We start from the raw sequence: 19,603 nt of genomic DNA, 5'->3' as shown, positions 1-19,603 counted from the left end.
CATTTTTTTTCTGAAATGGTCTAGGGTTTCCTGCCTGAGCAAGAGGTTGGACTAGAAGATCTCCAAGGTCCCTTCCAACTATGTTATTCTGTTATTCTGATAACGTTTCTGTTTCTCTTCAAACCAGTTTGCATGCAGAAATCAAACACTGATCTAAACACTAAACCTCTGTTATACTGGGCTACAGGTAGGTCCTCAACTTACAACTGCCTGCTTAGCCAGCAAAGATACAACAGCCCCAAGAAAGGGGGCATGACTCAGATTTGGAACCCCTCTGTGGCTACATGATCAAATTTTGGGCACTCATCAACTTGACCACATTTTCAGCTGTTTGCAGCATCCTGCAATCACATGACTGCATTTTACAATTATTTTACCCCAAACCGGCACTTACTTTCAGTTTTTGTCAAAACTGAGTCCTTAACGAACTATTGCTTCACTTAACAACCACCGTGTTCACTAAACAACCACCATAAAAGTGTCATAAACCTTTGTGACCATCATAACATACAACCATAATGGGCAGGCTCCTTTATGGTCAGATGTCAAGGACTAGTAGTACCATCTTGACCCACCAGAGGGGAGCAGAGAGTTAGATGTTTATATCTCTTTGCTGCCACCAAGTGGCTGTCTCAAGAACTACAGACCAGGCTTGTAACCCTTAATGAAGTCATCCCAAACGTCATTCTCTTTTACAATCTGACTAAGGTCTTAGATTGAAATGAAATATTGAGAATGTTGACAATGTCCCTGAGCAAAAGAAAAAAAAAGCTGGCTAAAATTCAAATGGAGAGATTTTTTTTTCACTGCAATGTGCCATTTGGAGTTCCATAATTGAAATCAGAGCTGCAATTCTTACAAGTTTCACACTTCGGTAGAGAAAGAAGTCACCAGCTTGTATTGCAAGTGGTGGAATAAGAGGTTAGTGCCAAATACCAACAATTCTTGCCAAAAGATTTACCATTGGCAGCATCTGATAAAGAACTGAACAGAGACTGAATAGAGTCAGATCAGAATCTGACATGGATGCGAATCAACCAGAGAATCCTAGGATTCTGGACTAGATGAGGAAGTTAAAAGCAAACAGGCAAACATCCCTATAATGATTATACAGTCCTCAACTTATGACCATTTATTTAACGACTGTTCAAAGTTACAAGAGTCCTGAAAAAGAGATGACTGTTCCTTGCACTTAGAACCATTGCAGCATCCCTGTTGGACTAGAAGACCTTCAAGGTCCCCTCCAGCACTTCTATTCTATTCTATTCTATTCTATTCTATTCTATTCTATTCTATTCTATTCTATTCTATTCTATTCTATTCTATTCTATTCTATTCTATTCCTTCCCAGATTCTATTCTATTCTATTCTATTCTATTCTATTCTATTCTATTCTATTCTATTCCATTCCATTCCATTCCATTCCATTCCATTCCATTCCATTCTACAATCTGTTTATTCTATTCTATTCTATTCTATTCTATTCTATTCTATTCTATTCTATTCTATTCTATTCTATTCTATTCTATTCTATTCTATTCTATTCTATTCTATTCTACAATTTGTTTATTCTATTCTATTCTAATTATGTAGACTGTGTATATATGTTTACTTTTCTTCCATCATGTTCTCATCATACGCTAAATAAATAGTCTCTGCTTGAGCCTCCAAGTAGTCTGATCCATTGCAGAAATAATTCAAATGCCTTACTGCCTTGAAAGGAGACCATTACTCCAGACATACAGAGGATTTAAAAGATTAGCAATGCATTGTTCACCCCTTGAAAATAAAATTTCAGCTGCATTTCACAACAGAGGCTTCAAAGGGTCTTCTGATTGTGTTCCGCTTTCTCCTTGGCATGAACTGAACTCCTGTTGGGCAGGTAGCCTTCAGTCATAAAATGATACCAGTCGCAGAAAAAGCAATTACAGGTAGCCCTCAACTTACAACAGTTCATTTAATGACCACTCAAAGTTATAACAGCACTGAAAAAAGTGACTTATGACCGTTTTTCACACTTCCGACCATTGAGGCATCCCCATGGTCATGGGATCAAAATTCAGACACTTGGCAACTGATTCAGATTGATAATGGTTGCCGTGTCCCGGGATCATGTGATCCCCTCTTGCGACCTTCTGACAAGCCAAGTCCATGGGGAAGCTGGATTCACTTAACAACGGTGGCAAGAAAGGTTTTAAAATGGGCCAAAGCTCCCTTAACAAAGATCTCACTTAGCAGCAAACATTTTGGCCGTAAATCAAGGACTACCTGTATGCTGATAAGAAGGAAAATCAGATCGAATCATTGCAATATAAACACTGTGGTTTAGATAAATGTACATTTATTTATTTATTATTTATTTATTTATTTAATTTCTATACCGCCCTCCTCCCGAAGGACTCAGGGCGGTGTACAGGGCAATAAAATGCAATAAAATTGCAATATACAAAAGTTAAGATAAGATAAGATAAGAATGAGGAGCATGGTGGCCTAGTGGTCAAAACACTGGGCTGCCGAATGAAAGGTGAGCAAGCACCCATTCCTGCCCCAGCTCCTGCCAATCCAGCAGTTCGAAGGAATGCAAATGCGAGTAGATAAATAGGTACCACTTTGGTAGGGAAGGTAAAAGCATCCCACGTGTCTTGGCATTGTCATGCTGGCCACATGACCACAGAAAAGTCTTCGGACAACGCTGGCTCCCTCAGCTAAGCAATAGTGCTTTACATCCCTCTCTAAGCGGTTTTTACAGAGTCAGCCTATGGCCCCCAACAATCTGGGGTCCTCATTTTACTGGCCTCGGAAGGATGGAAGGCTGAGTCAACCTTGAGCTGCTCAGGATCGAACTGCCGAACTGCTGACAGCCGGCAGTCAGCAGAAGTAGCCTGCAGTACTGCTTTCTAAGCACTGTGCCACCCGGGCTCTAAGAAACGGAGGTCAGCCCTGCCCAGCTACAGTCCGACACATTTTTTTTCACCTTACAGAATGAGTAGCTAACTTCATTATTCCTTCCTTCTCCAATTCAGGTGCCGTTGTGATTGCCTTTGTGGTGTGCTGGCTTCCGTACCATGTGCGGCGGCTTATGTATTGCTATATCTCAGAAAATCAGTGGTCAAAGTAAGTGATTTGATTCCTATCACTGTTTTGCAGAGATCCGCAGGCTAAGGGTCTAGACTTCTCTCCCAAAACATCTTGAATGTCGTCTGTGGATTCCTCTTTTGCTAGTGAGTCATAAATGCCATGGCCAACCCCAACTCATGAGTATTTTTTGGACTCAGATATGCAACAGCTGGGCAATGGGCTTTTTTAAAGTTCTGGTGCAATTTGAAGATTTATCTGAGAGATCCTTGGTGCTCTCTGAGCTTGGTTGTTTTCTTGCAGATGTTTCATTGTCCAACTAGGTGACATCATCAGTGCTAGAAGGGTGGGTGTTTGGGAGGAGGAGGAGGAGGAGGAGGAGGAGGGGGAAGAAGAAGAAACTGTAGGGTCCTTGGTGCTCTCTCAGGTTAGATTTCTTAGAGATATTTCAAGACCCAACTAGGTAACATCATCAGTGCTAGAAGGGAATGGCGTGGAGGAGGAGGAGGAGGAGGAGGAGGAGGAGGAGGAGGAGGACAACAACGACGACGACGACGACAACAACAACTGTGGGGTCCTTGGTTCTCTCTGAGTTTGGTTGTTTTCTTGCAGATGTTTCATTGCCCAACTAGGTGACATCATCAGGGCTGGAAGGGAGTGGGGTTTGCGGAGAGAGGAGGAGCAGAAGGAGGAGGATTCTGGGGTCCTTGGTACTCTCAGAACTTGAGGTTTTCTTGCAGATATTTCATTGCTCAGCTAGGTGACATCATCAGGACTAGAAGAGAGTGGGGTTTGTGGAGAGGAAAAGAGAGGGAGAGGGAGGAGGAGGAGGATTGTGGGGATCCTTGGTCCTTTCTAAGCCTGATTGTTCTCTTGCAGACGTTTCATTACCCAACTAGGCAACTCGATCAGTGCTAGAGTGTTCTTGGTGGTTCTTGGAATTGGGCTGGGTTTCCAGTAAGGGCAAGCCACTGGTCTAATTGTTGAATTCTATTCCACTGAGAACATCTTCCTCTTTTTGTTTCCTCCCAGCTTCCTTTACGACTTCTATCACTATTTCTACATGCTGACAAACATCCTCTTCTATGTTAGTTCAGCGATTAACCCGGTCCTCTACAACTTGGTCTCCACCAACTTCCGCCAGATCTTCTTTTCAACCTTCATTTCCATATGCCTGCCATGGAGAAAGAAGAAGAAGAGAACCAAGTTCAACAGAAAATCCAACAGCATCTCTAGTAATCATACTTTTTCTAGCCAGGTCACCAGAGAAACCACCTATTGAGGCTTCGATAGTCCCAAGGAGGAAAGGAAGGAAGGAAAAAGACAGGAACCAGAACTTGTGAAAGGGGTCTCTCCTGCTTTCAGACATGGCCTCCAACTTCGTCACCGCATGAACATGTATAGCTGATTGCCGTCCATAGGAATGAATAGATGTCCATGGTTAACACTGAGGTGATGTTCCTGCCTTGGCCTCTGGCTTTTGTGAGTTATATCTCCATGTTTTGTCATGTCGATCCAGCATAGAAGTTGCCTGTTGATGTTCTCCAGGAAACTTTTTTATCCATGGAGTCAATGTTGGCCAAGCATGAATGCCTCTTTTACCGTACTCCTCATTCAGTTTCTTGGTTTAGAAGTGCCATCGGCAAGGAGATTAAGATCACTTATCCTGGTTATCTTGAAATTGTAGGGAGGAGGCGAAGAATTAGCAGGATCTATTTGTCTAGGCAAGAAGAGGGTGGTGGCTTAATGTACAGGCAGTCCTCGACTTGCGACCCCCTGTTGAGCCCGACATTTCTTAAGTGAGACATTTGTTAAGTGAGTTTTGCCCCATTTTACGACCTTTCTCGCCGCAGATATTAAGTGAACCACAGCAGTTGTTAAATCAGTGTTAAGTGAATTCTGGGTTCCCCATCGACTTTGCTTGTCAAAAGGTTGCCAAAGGATCACATCACACCGGAACGCTGCAACCGTCATGAATATGAGTCGGTTGCCAAGCGTCTGAATTTTGATCACATGACCACGGGGCGGGGGGGGGGAGGTTAGGGTGTTGCAATGGTTATAAGTGTGAAAAACAGCCACAAGTCGTTGTAACTTTGAATGGTCGCTAAATGAACTCTTGCAAGTCGAAAGACTAACCCTGCTTTTGTTCCATTTTTCTGCACCAGGGCTTCATTTCTTGATCCAGCTCTCAGACGGAGACGTAACACATATGATGCCTAAAATGGGAATTGCTTAGGGGCCGGGAGCTTGGAATGTTTGCTAGACCAAAGAGATGAAGTATAGAATGAATGAGTTAATTGCTGAATTAACAAACAAGCATCCAGATGTCTGCTATAAAGAGAGGGTAACTAGCTTAGAGGAGAGGGAATCTAGTTACTGTTAATTACCGATAATTGCTTCTGCTTCAACTGATATCACAGTGAGCGCTGGGGCAGGGGGACAATATTCTGGCTCCTCCATTGAATGGAGGGCTACATTTAAGACCTAAACCACCAAAACGAAGCAAAAAAAAAACACAGGAAACAAGTTATTATTATCATTACAGGTAGACCTCGACTTATGATTGAAATTTAGCCCGAAATTTCTGTTGCGAAGTGAGACATTTGTTAAGTGAGTTTTGCCCCATTTTACAACCTGCAGTTGTTAAGTTAATAACACAGTCGTTAAGTGAATCTTTGGTTATCGGAAAGTCACAAAAGGTGATCACATGACCTCGGGTGACTGCAACTGTCATAAATATAGGAGTCAGTTGCCAAGCATCTGAATTTTGAGCAAGTGACCCCCAGGGACGCTGCAATGGTCGTCAGTGTGAAAAATGGTCCTAAGTCCCCTCCCTTATTTTTTTTAGCGCCGTTGTAACTTCGAACAGAGACTAAACAAACCGTTGTAAGTTGAGAACTACTTATAATTGTATAATTATTCCAAAGTAGGATGCACATACTGCAAGGAATTGTGAGGCACACCTGCCCCATTGCTCACGTGGCCGTTGGTAATGATGAAGTGCATGGATCACTAAGGGCACCCATGTTTCGAGCTGTTTGATGCTACATGGACCAATGCTATTTGCTCAAAGTTCTGGAGATGTTTTACAACCTACCGCTCACCTGCTGCTTTTTCTCATCAGGCTGTGCAGTGGACCTCACTGTGTTACGTATTGAAGTTTGGCATCTTAGTAAGGAAATGTTCAAGAGAACACATGATGTGTAGGGGAGTTGTTATTAACCTACCAAAACTTTAATAATTACCGTTGCTTAAGCATTAGGTGCCATGTACAGACTCACCTGTTCTACTATAGAACTGATATAAGGGTTGGGGAAGAGAGAAACACTTCATAAGCGATACTCGCATTCACAACTGGGGTCCTCAGTAAGAACACAATGATTTCGTTCATCTTTTGCTAGCCACTTCTGTTAGTACAGGTAGTCCTCAACGTACGACCGCATTTCAGCCCAACATTTCTGTTGCTAAGCAGTGGAGTGAATTTTGCTCCATTTTGCAATCTTTCTGGCCACATCTTTCTTCTCAAGTGAATCACTGCAGTTATTAAGTTTAGTCACACGGTTGTTAAGTGATCTGGCTTCTCCAATGACTTTGCTTGCCAGAAGGTTGGAAAAGGGGATCACCTGACCCTGGTACACTGCAAGCATCATAAACAGGAACTAGTTGTCAAGGATCCAAATTTTGATCACGTGACCGTGGGGATATTGCAATAGTCGTCAGTGTAAAAAATGGTCATAAGTCACTTTTTTTTCCAGTGCCGTTGTAACTTCAAATGATCGCTAAATGAATGGTTGTAAGTCAAGGACTACCCATATTCCATAATGTGTCACTTCAGCTATTTTATTTTTCAGTATTCATGCTGCTGCTTCTTGCTGGGAAATCCTGATGAGATGCAGCAGCCAAAATGTGCAGACTATTTAGTTGTAACTAACTTACATTGCCCGAGGTGGCCAGTCTCCATTGTACCCCAGTCTCCATTGCACCCCAGTCTCCATTGCACCAGTCTCCATTGCACACAGTCTCCATTGCACCAAATCTACATTGCACCCAGTCTACATTGCACCCACATTGCACCAAATCTACATTGCACCCAGTCTCCACTGTACCCCAGTCTCCATTGTACCCCAGTCTCCATTGCACCAGTCTTCATTGCACACAGTCTACATTGCACCAAATCTACATTGCACACAGTCTCCATTGCACCCACATTGCACCAAATCTACATTGCACCCAGTCTCCACTGTACCCCAGTCTCCATTGTACACCAGTCTCCATTGCACCAGTCTCCATTGCACACAGTCTCCATTGCACCAAATCTACATTGCACCGTCTACATTGCACCCACATTGCACCAAATCTACATTGCACCCAGTCTCCATTGCACCCCAGTCTCCATTGTATCCCAGTCTACACTGCACCAGTCTATATTACACGCAGTCTACATTGCACGCAGTCTACATTGTACCCCAGTCTGCATTGCGCACAGTCTACATTGCACCCAGTCTACATTGCACCCAGTCCTACATTGCACCCCAGTCTACATTGCACCCCAGTCTACATGGCATTCATCTTCAGAACTAAAGAAATTTCTCGGATGAGAAGCAAAATGTTTTCAAAGGAAAAGAAAGTCCAGCTGCCTTTTGAAAAAAGCACCTTTGGGACAACCGTGACCTGGATGATTGAGAATCTCCACAGACATGTAACAATCTGGTATGAACCTTGCCTGGGTCTTCTGGGGGTGCGGGGGGGGGGGAAGATGGCAATTACAAATAGTGAAGCAATCTTTGTTTCAAAAAAACCAAACATCTGTATGCTGGCAAATTCCTGTACTCGCTCAATGTAACAGCTTGGCTCTCATTCTATTTTTGTGGCAGAAATACAAAAACGCGTAATTTAAAGCAACAACGGAGACCTTATATTGTCAGTCATCTAAAGTGTCCATTGTTGAATAAAATGAAATAATCGTGAGTGCTGCAATGTCCCTGTTAATAGTTTGTGTTTTAAACGAAGACAAAGCAAGGGACAGGGTGTTTTCTCTTCCCAGTTTATCAAAAAGAAGTGGTCTTACAAATATAACCATCTCATGTTTAAATAATGGTTATTTTCTGCTACTAACCTTTGTAATGTATGGTACCATTTGCTCTTTCACTGAACTTCAACAATAAAACAGCCCTGCATTTTTATTTATGGTTGTGGCAGTTGCTTTTTATGGGATCGTGGCTTAACTTCATCTTTAAAAAAAAACAGCAGCGTCTGCTTGCTAAAAGCTGAAATTAAACTGAAGGCTTCTGTAAGATTATTTTTGTTGCCGCCCATCCAGCAATGTGATATGAGTAATGTTGTGTTTCGGGTTCGAATGAGCAGGAATGATGCCAGGCACGTGAGTACAGAGTAACAGCAACTTTACTGATAACCAAAATGTACTGAGGGGTTTAGGGGGTACATGCACTCTTTATATACCATCATACAACCAATCAGATTGAACCCACTATTCCCGCTATTTTGGTTCCCGCCTGAACTGTTAGAGCTCAGTACATGTGCTGCAGAACTGTCAGTTCTCAGTATACAAGTGAATAGGTGTTTCAGCAAACCTCAGTACATAACAAGTAACACTATTGTTGCCACACTCAGCGTTCAATTTAATAATAATAATAATAATAATAATAATAATAATAATAATAATAATAATAATAATAATAATAATAATAATAATAAAGTTGGAAGGGACCTTGGAGGTCATCTAGTCCAACCCCCTGCTCAGGCAGGAAACCTTACACCATTTCAGACAAATGGCTGTCCAGTCTCTTCTTAAAAACCTCCAGTGTTGGAGCATTCACCACTTCTGGAGGCAGGTTGTTCCACTGGTTAATTGTTCTAACTGTCAGGAAGTTTCTCCTTAGTTCCAGGTTGCTTCTCTCCTTGACTAGTTTCCATCCATCACTTCTCGTCCTGCCTTCAGGCGCTTTGGAGAATAGCTTGGCTCCCTCTTCTTTGTGGCAGCCCCTGAGATATTGGAAGACTGCTATCATGTCACCCCTCACCCTTCTCTTCATTTGGTTTCTGTCATTTGATTATATCTTTGTGTACAGTACTCTTCTGTTCCATTTTGTCCAATTTTTGGAGACTGTCTGGACAAGTCCCCACAGTTTTCTTGGCAAGTTTTCTTGGTTTCAGAAGTGGGTTGCCATTGCCTCCTTCCTGGGGGCTGAAAGAGAAGGACTGGTCCAAGATCATCCAGATGGCTTTCTGCCTAAGGTGGGATTAGGACTCAAGGAGGTTCAATACATGTTCAGTACATCTTCCTCCTTCTATTTTCCCCACAACAACAACCCTGTGAGGTGAGTTGGGCCCTGAGAGAGTAACTGGCCCAAAGTCACCACACTGGCTTTGTGCCTAAGGCAGGACCAGAACTCAGCATCTCCTGATGATTGGCCCAAAGTTAACCAACCAGCTTTTATGTCTAAGGTGGGACTAGAACTCTTGATGATTGGCCCAAAGTCATCCAGACAAAACTAGAATTCACTGGTGCCTTAACTGGTCAGAAGCCATTTTAGGACTTTTAAGAAGAGACTGGACAGCCACTTCTCTGAAATGGTATAGGGTCTCCTGCTTGAGCAGGGGGTTGGACTAGAAGACCTCCAAGGTCCCTTCCAAGTCTGTTATTCTATGTTCTGTGTTCTATATTCTACACGATGAAAATAGCAATAGCAATAACACTTAGACTTATAAACCGCTTCACAGTGCTTTACAGCCCTCTCTAAGCAGTTTACAGAGTCAGCCTATTGCCCCCAACATCCTAGGTCTTCATTTTGCTGACCTCAGAAGGATGGAAGGCTGAGTCAACCTTGAGCCTGTCAGGATCAAACTGCTGAATGGCTGGCAGCCGGCAGTCAGCAGAAGTAGCCTGCAGTACTGCATTCTAACCACCATGCCACCGTGGATCTAACCACTTAATGGCACCATATGTAAACAACAGTTCCTAGTCAAGGAACCACCTAGAAAACTGTCAGGACAAGCCATTTGTATATAACATGAGAGCAATCCCCACTCCCTTCTAGCACTGATGATGTTACCTAATTAGGTAATGAAATGTCCGCAAGAAAAGAACTAAGCGCAGAGAGCACCAATGGCTCCACCCCACTTGGTTTCAGCCAGGGACCTTGTGCTACTCCGTTTCTGTTCACTGCAAGGCTCATTAGTGCAATAAACATTTGCAGAAAGCATATCCAAACCATTCAGTGTAAATATGCAAACATCTCCAGGGGAGAGATTGATAAGGACACCAGGATAGTTTTGCAATAGATGGAAACTAATCAAGGGGAAATCCAACCTAGAACTAAGGAGAAATTTCTTGACAGGGAGAACAATGAATCAGCGGAACGACTTGCCTCCAGAAGTTGTGGGTGCTCCATCACTGGAGGTGTTCAAGAAGAGACTGGACAGCCCCTTGTCTGAAATGGTATAGGGCAGGGGTAGGCAAGCTTGGCTCTTTTATGACTCGTGGACTTCAACTCCCAGAATTCCTGAGCCAGCCATGCTGATGGGAAGGGAGAGGTTTCCAAGCTGAGCCATGCTGGCTCAGGAATTCTGGGAGTTGAAGTCCACAAGTCATAAAAGAGCCAAGGTTTAAGAGAAAGATTAAAGAGAAAGAACATTTAGTTTACTATAGAACTTGGAATAAATTTTATCAATGGCTAGATAAGCGAGTTAGAGAGAAAGGAATGTGATATGCAACTTTGAATTTATTTGAGTAAGAATGATATCATACATTGAAAATTTAGTATTGTTTTTGATAATTTATTACACCTATCAGTGTTATTATTACCTTTATTACCTTTAAAGGTAAAGGTTCCCCCGCACATGCATGCTAGTCGTTTCCAACTCTAGGGGCTGGTGCTCATCTCCGTTTCAAAGCTGAAGAGCCAGCGCTTGTCCGAGGACGTCTCCGTGGTCACGTGACCGGCATGACTAGACGCCAAAGGTGCACGGAACGCTGTTACCTTCCCACCGTAGTGGTACCCATTTTTCTACTTGCATTTTTACATGCTTTTCAACTGCTAGGTTGGCAGAAGCTGGGACGAGTAACAGGCACTCACTCTGTTACGCGGCACTCAGGATTCGACCCGCCAAACTGCCAACTTTCTGATCGAAAAGCTCAGCGTCCTAACCCACTGAGCCACCGTGTCCCTTTATTTTTTGTATATATTTACCCAGACAACATGCTGTTTGCCAAATATGAATGTTATTGGGGGGGGGAACCCAACCCTCACCCCCAACCTTTCCGCTACCCTATCCCAAACCCCCATTTCCCTACCCTCCTTTTTAACCCTATAAAAACTAGTAAAAAAATTTTCAAAAAAAAAGAGCCAAGGTATAGAGCCAACCCCTTGTATAGGGTTTCCTGCATGAGCAGGGAGTTGGACTAGAAGACCTCCATGATTTATTTATTTATTTATTTATTTATTATTAGTTTTTATAAACTGCCCTTCTCCCGAGGGACTCGGGGCGGTGTACAGAGGAAGGAAGGTATACAGATGAACAATAAAAAGTAATAAAAACAATAGTGAAAACAAACTGGGACCCCAATTAACGCTATCATGATCCCTTCCAACTCTGTTATTCTATGATTCTGCACACTCAACACTGAGTCATAGAAATGTATAATGTAAGATTTGGAAGGGACCACATGGAAATTATCTCATGCAATTCCTATCCTACGTAGGAATCCCCTACCTGGGATTCTTCATAGTTTTCTATCCTGTTTAAACACCTCCAAGTGAAGAACAGTCCATCGTGTCTCAAAGAAAGTTGAACACCATTAGAATTTTTATTCATTTGATGCCTGCCTAAAATCTACATCTTTCTAGTCTAAATCCAGCGTTACTTGTCCTGAATAACTTCTGAACATCTTCTGCCCCAATTGATGGAGAATACGACGATAGAAACCTACCACTCCTTCTGCAGTTTTTCTCTTTAACCTGCTAAGCCTATACAATTGCTTCAATGATTTATTTATTTTTCCACTCAGGCCCTTTTTCATCTCAGCTACGCTTCCTTGGACAAGCTCCAGTTTGTGGAGGTCCTTCTTAAAAAAAAGGCTCAGAATAGAACGCAATTTTCTAAGTGCCATTGAAACCGAACACGAAACAAGGTGAAATAAAAATGGTCACCGCAAGCCGAAAACAAAATTAAGAGCTAGAATCTCACTGGCAAAAACAGCAGTTGATGCGTCTGTACAGATCAGCCATTATATACAGAAGATCCATCTTTAGACCAGATGTAATTAGTTGTTTTTTTTTACCTTTTGCCATTTCTCAAATTTATATATGAATGCTTTAGTTTTATATACCCACTAAGCCAAAAATACTTGATTTCTAGTGTGTCTACTACTGTGGATATATATATATCTGGCTTGGCTAAAAATAAATTCTTGGTCAGTTTGCTGTAGTGGTTAAGGTTCTGGACTAGAAATCAGTGGAGTGAGAGTTCTAGACCCGCCTAGGCATGAAAAACAGTTGGAAGACTTTGAGACTGTGAATTCTACTCCCACCTTCGGCTTGAAAGCTGGCTGGGTGATTTTGGACCAATCACCAGGAGACTATGAGTTCTAGTTCCGCCTTCAGCATGGTTGGTGATTTTGGACGAATCACCAGGACACTGTGAGTTCTAGTCTGCCTTGGGCATGAAAGCTGGCTGGGTGATTTTGGACCAATCACCAGGAGACTATGAGTTCTAGTTCCGCCTTCGGCATGGTTGGTAATTTTGGACCAATCACCAGGAGACTGTGAGTTCTAGTCTGCCTTGGGCATGAAAGCCGGCTGGGTGATTTTGGACCAATCACCAGGAGACTGTGAGTTCTAGTTCCGCCTTCAGTATGAAAGCTGGCTGAGTGACTTTGGGCCAATCACCAGGACACTGTGAGTTCTAGGCTTCCTTGGGCATTATAACTGGTTGGGTGATTTTGGACCAATCACCAGGACACTGTGAGTTCTAGTTCCGCCTTTGGCATGAAAGCTGGCTGAGTGACTTTGGGCCAATCACCAGGACACTGTGAGTTCTAGGCTTCCTTGGGCATTATAGCTGGTTGGGTGATTTTGGACCAATCACCAGGAGACTGTGAGTTCTAGTCCTGCCTTACACATGAGAGTTAACTGAGTGACTCTGGGCCAGTCAGACTCTCTCAGCCCAACCCATCTCCCAGGTCTGTTATTGTGAAGAAAACAGGAGGAAAGAGTATTTGATGTATTTGCCACCTTGAGTTACCTATAAAGTGATAAAGGTAAGATTTTTTTAAAAATTAAATAAGTAAATATATAAGTCTTTCTGAGGCTTTCCGCTGGATACATTAACTTTCCAAATCCCAGATAAAGATTTATCCAGTGGCTGAGTTAGAAGAAAAATAGAAACGAAGGAATATTGTAATCTAGGGGAAATAGCACCGTTTCTCAAAGAGCAAAAAAATTATGGAAAAAATCAAATCATTTGAGAGATGCACTTGATCACTATTTATAAAGTCCATCAAATGTTGACAAAAATAAGATGAAAGGAAGGCAGAATTAATTCTACAAAATTGGAGTGTTTTTTTTTAAAGGAGAACTAAAGAGAAATTGTCTCCTTTTTCTGTAAGTGAAAATAGCACAACATGGATTTTTCTTCTGAGGTAACTGAAGTCAAAGCTTGTCTAATCAGAAAAATGTAGCTGGCTTTTTGACTATTTTAAAATGAAAATAGGGAGAAACTGAAATAGGTCCAATTCTTAATATCTACATGAAACTTAATTTTATCTTATTGGCGCCATATTATACTGTAAAGAAGCCAGCTCCTACATTATCCTGGTTATAAATGTCACAATTACAGAAGGTCCCAGTTACATTGTAAACCAATCTGTTTCATGCAATTTATTATTTCTATGCATTATCTGAATGAATATAAAGCTGTAAAGATGATACCATCGTGATTAAAGATTTATTTATTTATTTATTTTATTTATTTAGATTTATATACCGCCCTTTCCCGAAGGACTCAGGGCGGTTTACAGGGAATTTAAAAGAAAGTCAATACAAACGTTAAAAACAAATTTAAAAAGATTAAATAGAACCCTGAGAAAATTAAAACCCAGTTAAAATTAAAATTAAAACATTCTCAGCCTGGGCCAGAGAGCTCGAAGAGCCAGGTCTTCAGGTCCCGGTGGAATGAACGGAGGTTGGGGGCAGTCTTAAGCTCCGCAGGCAGCTGGTTCCACAGGGCAGGCGCACCCACTGAGAAGGCCCTACCCCTGGGTGTTACCCGCCAGCAGTCTTTAACCGGCGGCACCCTGAGGAGACCCTCCCTGTGGGAGCGCACTGGACGAAGGGAACTTGATGCTGTCACCATAATCTCTGCAGGGAAGAATCTGTTTCAGTTGCCCGTTAGGAGATAATCTAGATTTTGGTAAATGTTTCTAATTGGATATTTTTCTTTTCTCTCTCTTTTTTTAACTAGAGTAAATGCAAAAACTATAGGGGATTGAGCTTGGGAAGGTGATTGGCATAATAATAATAATAATAATAATAATAATAATAATAATAATAATAATAATAATAATAATAATAATAATAATAATAATAATATAATAATAATGTTGGAATGCACCTTGGAGGTCATCTAGTCCAACACCCTCCTCAGGCAAATGGCTGGCCAGTCTCTTCTTAAAAACTTCCAGTGTTGGAGCATTCACAACTTCTGGAGGCAGGTTGTTCCACTGGTTAATTGTTCTAACTGTCAGGAAGTTTCTCCTTAGTTCAAGGTTGCTTCTCTCCTTGACGAGTTTCCATCCGTTGCTTCTTGTCCCCCCTTAAAGGTGCTTTGGAGAATAGCTTGACTCCCTCTTCTTTGGGGCAGCCCTTGAGATATTGGAAGACTGCTATCATGTCACCCCCTAGTCCTTTTTTTTCCATTAAACTAGACACACCGAGTTCCAGCAACCTTTCTTTATATGTTTTAGCCTTCAGTCCCCTGATCATCTTTGTTGCTCTTCTCTGTACTCTTTCTAGAGTCTCAACATCTTTTTTACATTGTGTTGACCAAAACTGGATGCAGTATTCCAAATGTGGCCTTACCAAGGTATTGTAAAGTGGTATCAACACTTCACATGATCTTCATTCTATCGCTCTGCTAATGCAGCCAAGCACTGTGTTGGCTTTTTTGGCAGCCGCAAGACGCTGCTGGCTCATATTTAAGTGATTGTGCAGTAGGACTCTGAGATCCCTCAGTACATGATCAAATTAGATCCATAATTTACCTGGTTAGAAGTACTATATAAAGTACATCATTCACTCTCAGCTCAACATATCTCACAAAGCTTTTGTTGGGGGAAAATCTGAGTGTTGAGAGCACTTCTCTTGAAGCTCTAGAGAAAAGGAAGTTAAATGGTATGAATAAAATTTATAAGTTCATGTGGCCCACTGTTATCCTTGGTAAAACAGTGAACCAGTTTGGTGTAGTGGTTAAGGTGCTGGCCTAGAAACCAGGAGACGTTGAGTTCTAGTCCCATCTTAGGCATGAAAGCCAGCTGGGTGACATGGGGCCAGTCCCTCTCTCTCTCTCTCAGCCCAATCTACCTCACAAGGATGTTGTGGGGAAAATAGAAGGAGTATTATCTATGTTCACAGCCTTGAGTTGCTTCTAACGTAATAAAGGCAATAAAAAACTCTCATAAATAAATTCCAAACCCCAAATCATGCATGGTTTTAAAATGTGATTTTAAAAAAAATATCAATAAATAAATGCTGATCTCAGTTGAATTTTTAACTGAAAGGGTCTGCAACATATTTTTCCTGCCTGGGATAGATTGACGTCATGGAGATAAGACAGTTCCTCAGATAACCTGGTTCCATGCCATGTAGGGTTTTAAAGGTCATAACTAACCCTTGGACCCAGAAGCAAACCGGCATCCAAGGCAGCTCTCACAGCAAAAGTGTTACATCCTTGGAGTGCCCAAAATTTCTCACACAGCTACATTCTGCACCAGCTGAAGCTACCGGATAGTCTTTGAGAGAGAAAAGTCTCCTGATCCAGGAGACTTTGTACAACACAAAGGTGAACAAAGGCCCTCCTAGCCCCATAGCCACTTGCTCCTTGAGCAGAGGAACACTTCCAAATTATGCACTGGGTCTGTCTGGGCCAGGGCCTGTGACCATAGTGGGGTGCAGCCATTGGAACTCCAGAACTGGGTGGTAAGAAGCTTATCTGGAGGGTCTGTCATCACTTTGAACAGTCGCAAAGGGGCTAGTCATTAAAGGAGGACTATCTGCATTTCTGCCCATGTTTTTCCTTTACAGAAAAAAAAACACTCAAGAGAATTTAATAAACAGAAAATAGTAAGGGAAAAGGCTAGAGAAAAGAGCCCTTTCTTTCTTTCTTTCTTTCTTTCTTTCTTTCTTTCTTTCTTTCTTTCTTTCTTTCTCTCTCTCTCTCCTTCTCTCTATCATCTCTACCTATCTACCTACAGTATCTATCTGTATCTGTCTGTCTATCCATCCATCCATCCCCCCACACACCCTCTAGTCTCTATATACTATCTGCCTATCATCCATCCATCCATCCATCTGTCTGTCTATCATCTATCTATCTACCTATCTACCTACAGTATCTATCTATCCATCCATCCATCCACCCACGCACCCTCTAGTCTATATATACTATCTGCCTATCATCCATCCATCCATCCATCTGCTGTCTATCATCTATCTATCTACCTATCTACCTACAGTATCTATCTATCTATCCATCCATCCATCCATCCACCCACTCACCCTCTAGTCTATATATAGGTAAAGGTAAAGGTTCCCCCGCACATGCGTGCTAGTCGTTTCCAACTCTAGGGGCCGGTGCTCATCTCCGTTTCAAAGCCGAAGAGCCAGCGCTTGTCCGAGGACGTCTCCGTGGTCATGTGGCCGGCATGACTAGACGCCAAAGGCGCACGGAACGCTGTTACCTTCCCACCGTAGTGGTTCCTATTTTTCTACTTGCATTTTTACGTGCTTTCGAACTGCTAGGTGGGCAGAAGCTGGGACGAGTAACAGGCGCTCACTCTGTTACGCGGCACTCGGGATTCGACCCGCCAAACTGCCGAACTTCCAATCGACAAGTTCAGCGTCCTAACCCACTGAGCCACCACGTCCCTAGTCTATATATACTATCTGCCTATCATCCATCCATCCATCTGCTGTCTATCATCTATCTATCTACCTATCTACCTACAGTATCTATCTATCTATCCATCCATCCATCCATCCACCCACTCACCCTCTAGTCTATATATACTATCTGCCTATCATCCATCCATCCATCCATCTATCCATCTATCTGTCTGTCTATCAACTATCTACCTACAGTATCTATCTCTATCTATCCATCCATCCATCCACCCACTCACCCTCTAGTCTATATATTATCTGCCTATCATCCATCTATCTATCTATCTATCTATCTATCTATCTATCTATCTATCTATCTATCTATCTATCTATCTATCTATCATCTATCTATCCATTCACCCACCCACCTGCCATCTATCTATCCAGCCTGTTTGAGAAGAGAAGAGCTATACCTCAGAACACAGAAGGAATGGGAGAAGAGATCTCAGAGGGACCCTGTCCTACTCTCTGGAAAAGAAAGGGGAGAGAAAAAAAGCACTTGTAGGAGAAAAAGTAAAAATAAAGTTCAGAAGAAGAACCTTTTTATTTCCGGCATCTAACTAATCTGATAAAGCTGAGCTAAATGTGTCTGTGCAGACACAGCGGAGATGGTTTCAGAAGCCTTACGTTGGATGTGGACCTGAGTAGCAGTTTAAGGCTGGTGAGGCACCCATCAGATCTAAAAATGTATGGCTATCTTACCTTGGGATGTCAAGAACTTTTTCATGTTTTCCAAACTAACTCCAGATGGACTTGGGGGGGGGGGGAAATGATGCTCCAGCCCGCCCCAAGCTCCATCTTTAAGCTCTCTCTGATTTTTAAATTCTGGCAGGGTCCCAATCTATGCCAAATGATGCTTTGATTTCAGGACTTCATAAATATTCATCTTAAAGAGAAATGCTTTATATCTTCTCTTGCCTAACCCGGGCCTTTTTTTAATCCAGCCATGAATTGCAAATCAAGTTTTAATAGGTTTAAGGAGAGAGCTGGAAGAAAGGAGGCTGCCACTCGGAAAAGAACGCTTCTTGGGGAAAATAGTTATATCACAAGCTCTGGTTCGGCTGCCATTAGAAAAGGAAGGCTGAAAGTGAACGATATCCCCGAAGGCAAGCGCTGCTCAGAATTAAATTCAATTAAAACAAATGTTTTCTGCATTCAAAATTACAGGCGGGAACCACTGCAGTAATAAACATCCACTGCTAAAAGACACTGGGTATTTGAAAAGATACCCAGGTGGCGGGGAAGTGTTAACTAGATTTCCTGCTTATTTCTTAAGGGGTAAATACCATTGCAAGGGACGCGGTGGCTCAGTGGGTTAAGACGCTGAGCTTGTCGATCAGAAAGTCGGCAGTTTGGCGGGTCGAATCCCGAGGGCCGCATAACAGAGTGAGCGCCTGTTACTCATCCCAGCTTCTGCCAACCTAGCAGTTCGAAAGCACGTAAAAATGCAAGTAGAAAAATAGGGATCACCACGGTGGGAAGGTAACAGCATTCCTTGCGCCTTTGGTGTCTAGTCATGCCGGCCACATGACCACGGAGACGTCCTCGGACAAGCGCTGGCTCTTTGGCTTTGAAACGGAGATGAGCACCGGCCCCTAGAGTCGGAAACGACTAGCACGCATGGGGGGGGAACCTTTACCTTTACCTTTAAATACCATTGCATATCTCTCAGTTAGCCATCTGTTCTTTCTTTATTTATTTTTTCCATTTCCTTATATTAATATCGCCTCGGCAGTGATTGGAATCATCTGGGTATACAGGTGGTCCTTGGCTTACGACTGCAATTGAGTCCAAAATTTCTGTTGCTAAACTAGGCAGTTGTTCGGTGCCCCATTTTGTGATCTTTTTTTAAACCACAGTTGTTAAGTGAAGCACTGCACCTGTGAACTTAGTAATAGGGTTGTTGGCTTCCCCATTGATTTTGTTTGCTAGAAGGTCGTAAAAGGTGATCACAGGACACCACAACCGTCACAAAGACATGCCAGTTGCCAAGCACCCAAAATGTGACCATGTGACTCTGGGGATGCTGCAACGGTCCTAAGTGTGAAAGACATTTTTCCAACGCGTTTGAAACTTTGAACAGTCACTAAATGAATAGTTGTAAGTTGAGGATTACCCGGACCTTGAAAAGGCCAACTAAGGTCAGCCTTAGTGCTTAGAAGGACTTAGAGGGGAGTCAAATTGAAGAGGCCAAGTCTCTTGATTAATCTGGAAAATTAAAAAAATGTTCCTGAAAAAAAACGTAACGTTGAACTATTTTTGTAATGTTGACAAATAGCTCTACATGGATGGAGTCACCTGGGAGCTAATAATAAGAGAATAACAGAGTTGGAAGGAACCTTGTAGATCAT

At 42.4% G+C, this 19,603-nt stretch overlaps 1 protein-coding gene and 1 long non-coding RNA gene across 3 annotated transcripts in view; one reads left to right on the top strand and one right to left on the bottom strand.

Moving 5' to 3' along the window:
• LOC310639352 (neurotensin receptor type 1-like) overlaps positions 1–4,357 on the top strand; it is a gene marked incomplete at its 3' end in the record, with an annotated part of 90,158 nt that extends 85,801 nt beyond the window's left edge. For both annotated transcript variants that reach the window (XM_083361011.1, XM_083361010.1), the window contains exons 3-4: positions 3,024–3,114; positions 4,108–4,357. In XM_083361011.1, the coding sequence (XP_083217137.1) occupies positions 3,024–3,114; positions 4,108–4,357 (341 nt within the window). The remainder of the gene's footprint in view (positions 1–3,023; positions 3,115–4,107) is intronic.
• LOC310639380 overlaps positions 1–19,603 on the bottom strand; it is a 472,331-nt gene that overhangs the window by 138,671 nt on the left and 314,057 nt on the right. The window lies entirely within an intron of this gene.

This window comes from Vipera ursinii (genome assembly GCF_947247035.1).
Source record: "Vipera ursinii genome assembly, chromosome: 3".
Lineage (NCBI taxonomy): Eukaryota > Metazoa > Chordata > Lepidosauria > Squamata > Viperidae > Vipera > Vipera ursinii.
Note: the sequence above shows the minus strand (reverse complement) of the source record. Positions and strands in the feature narration are given on the sequence as shown.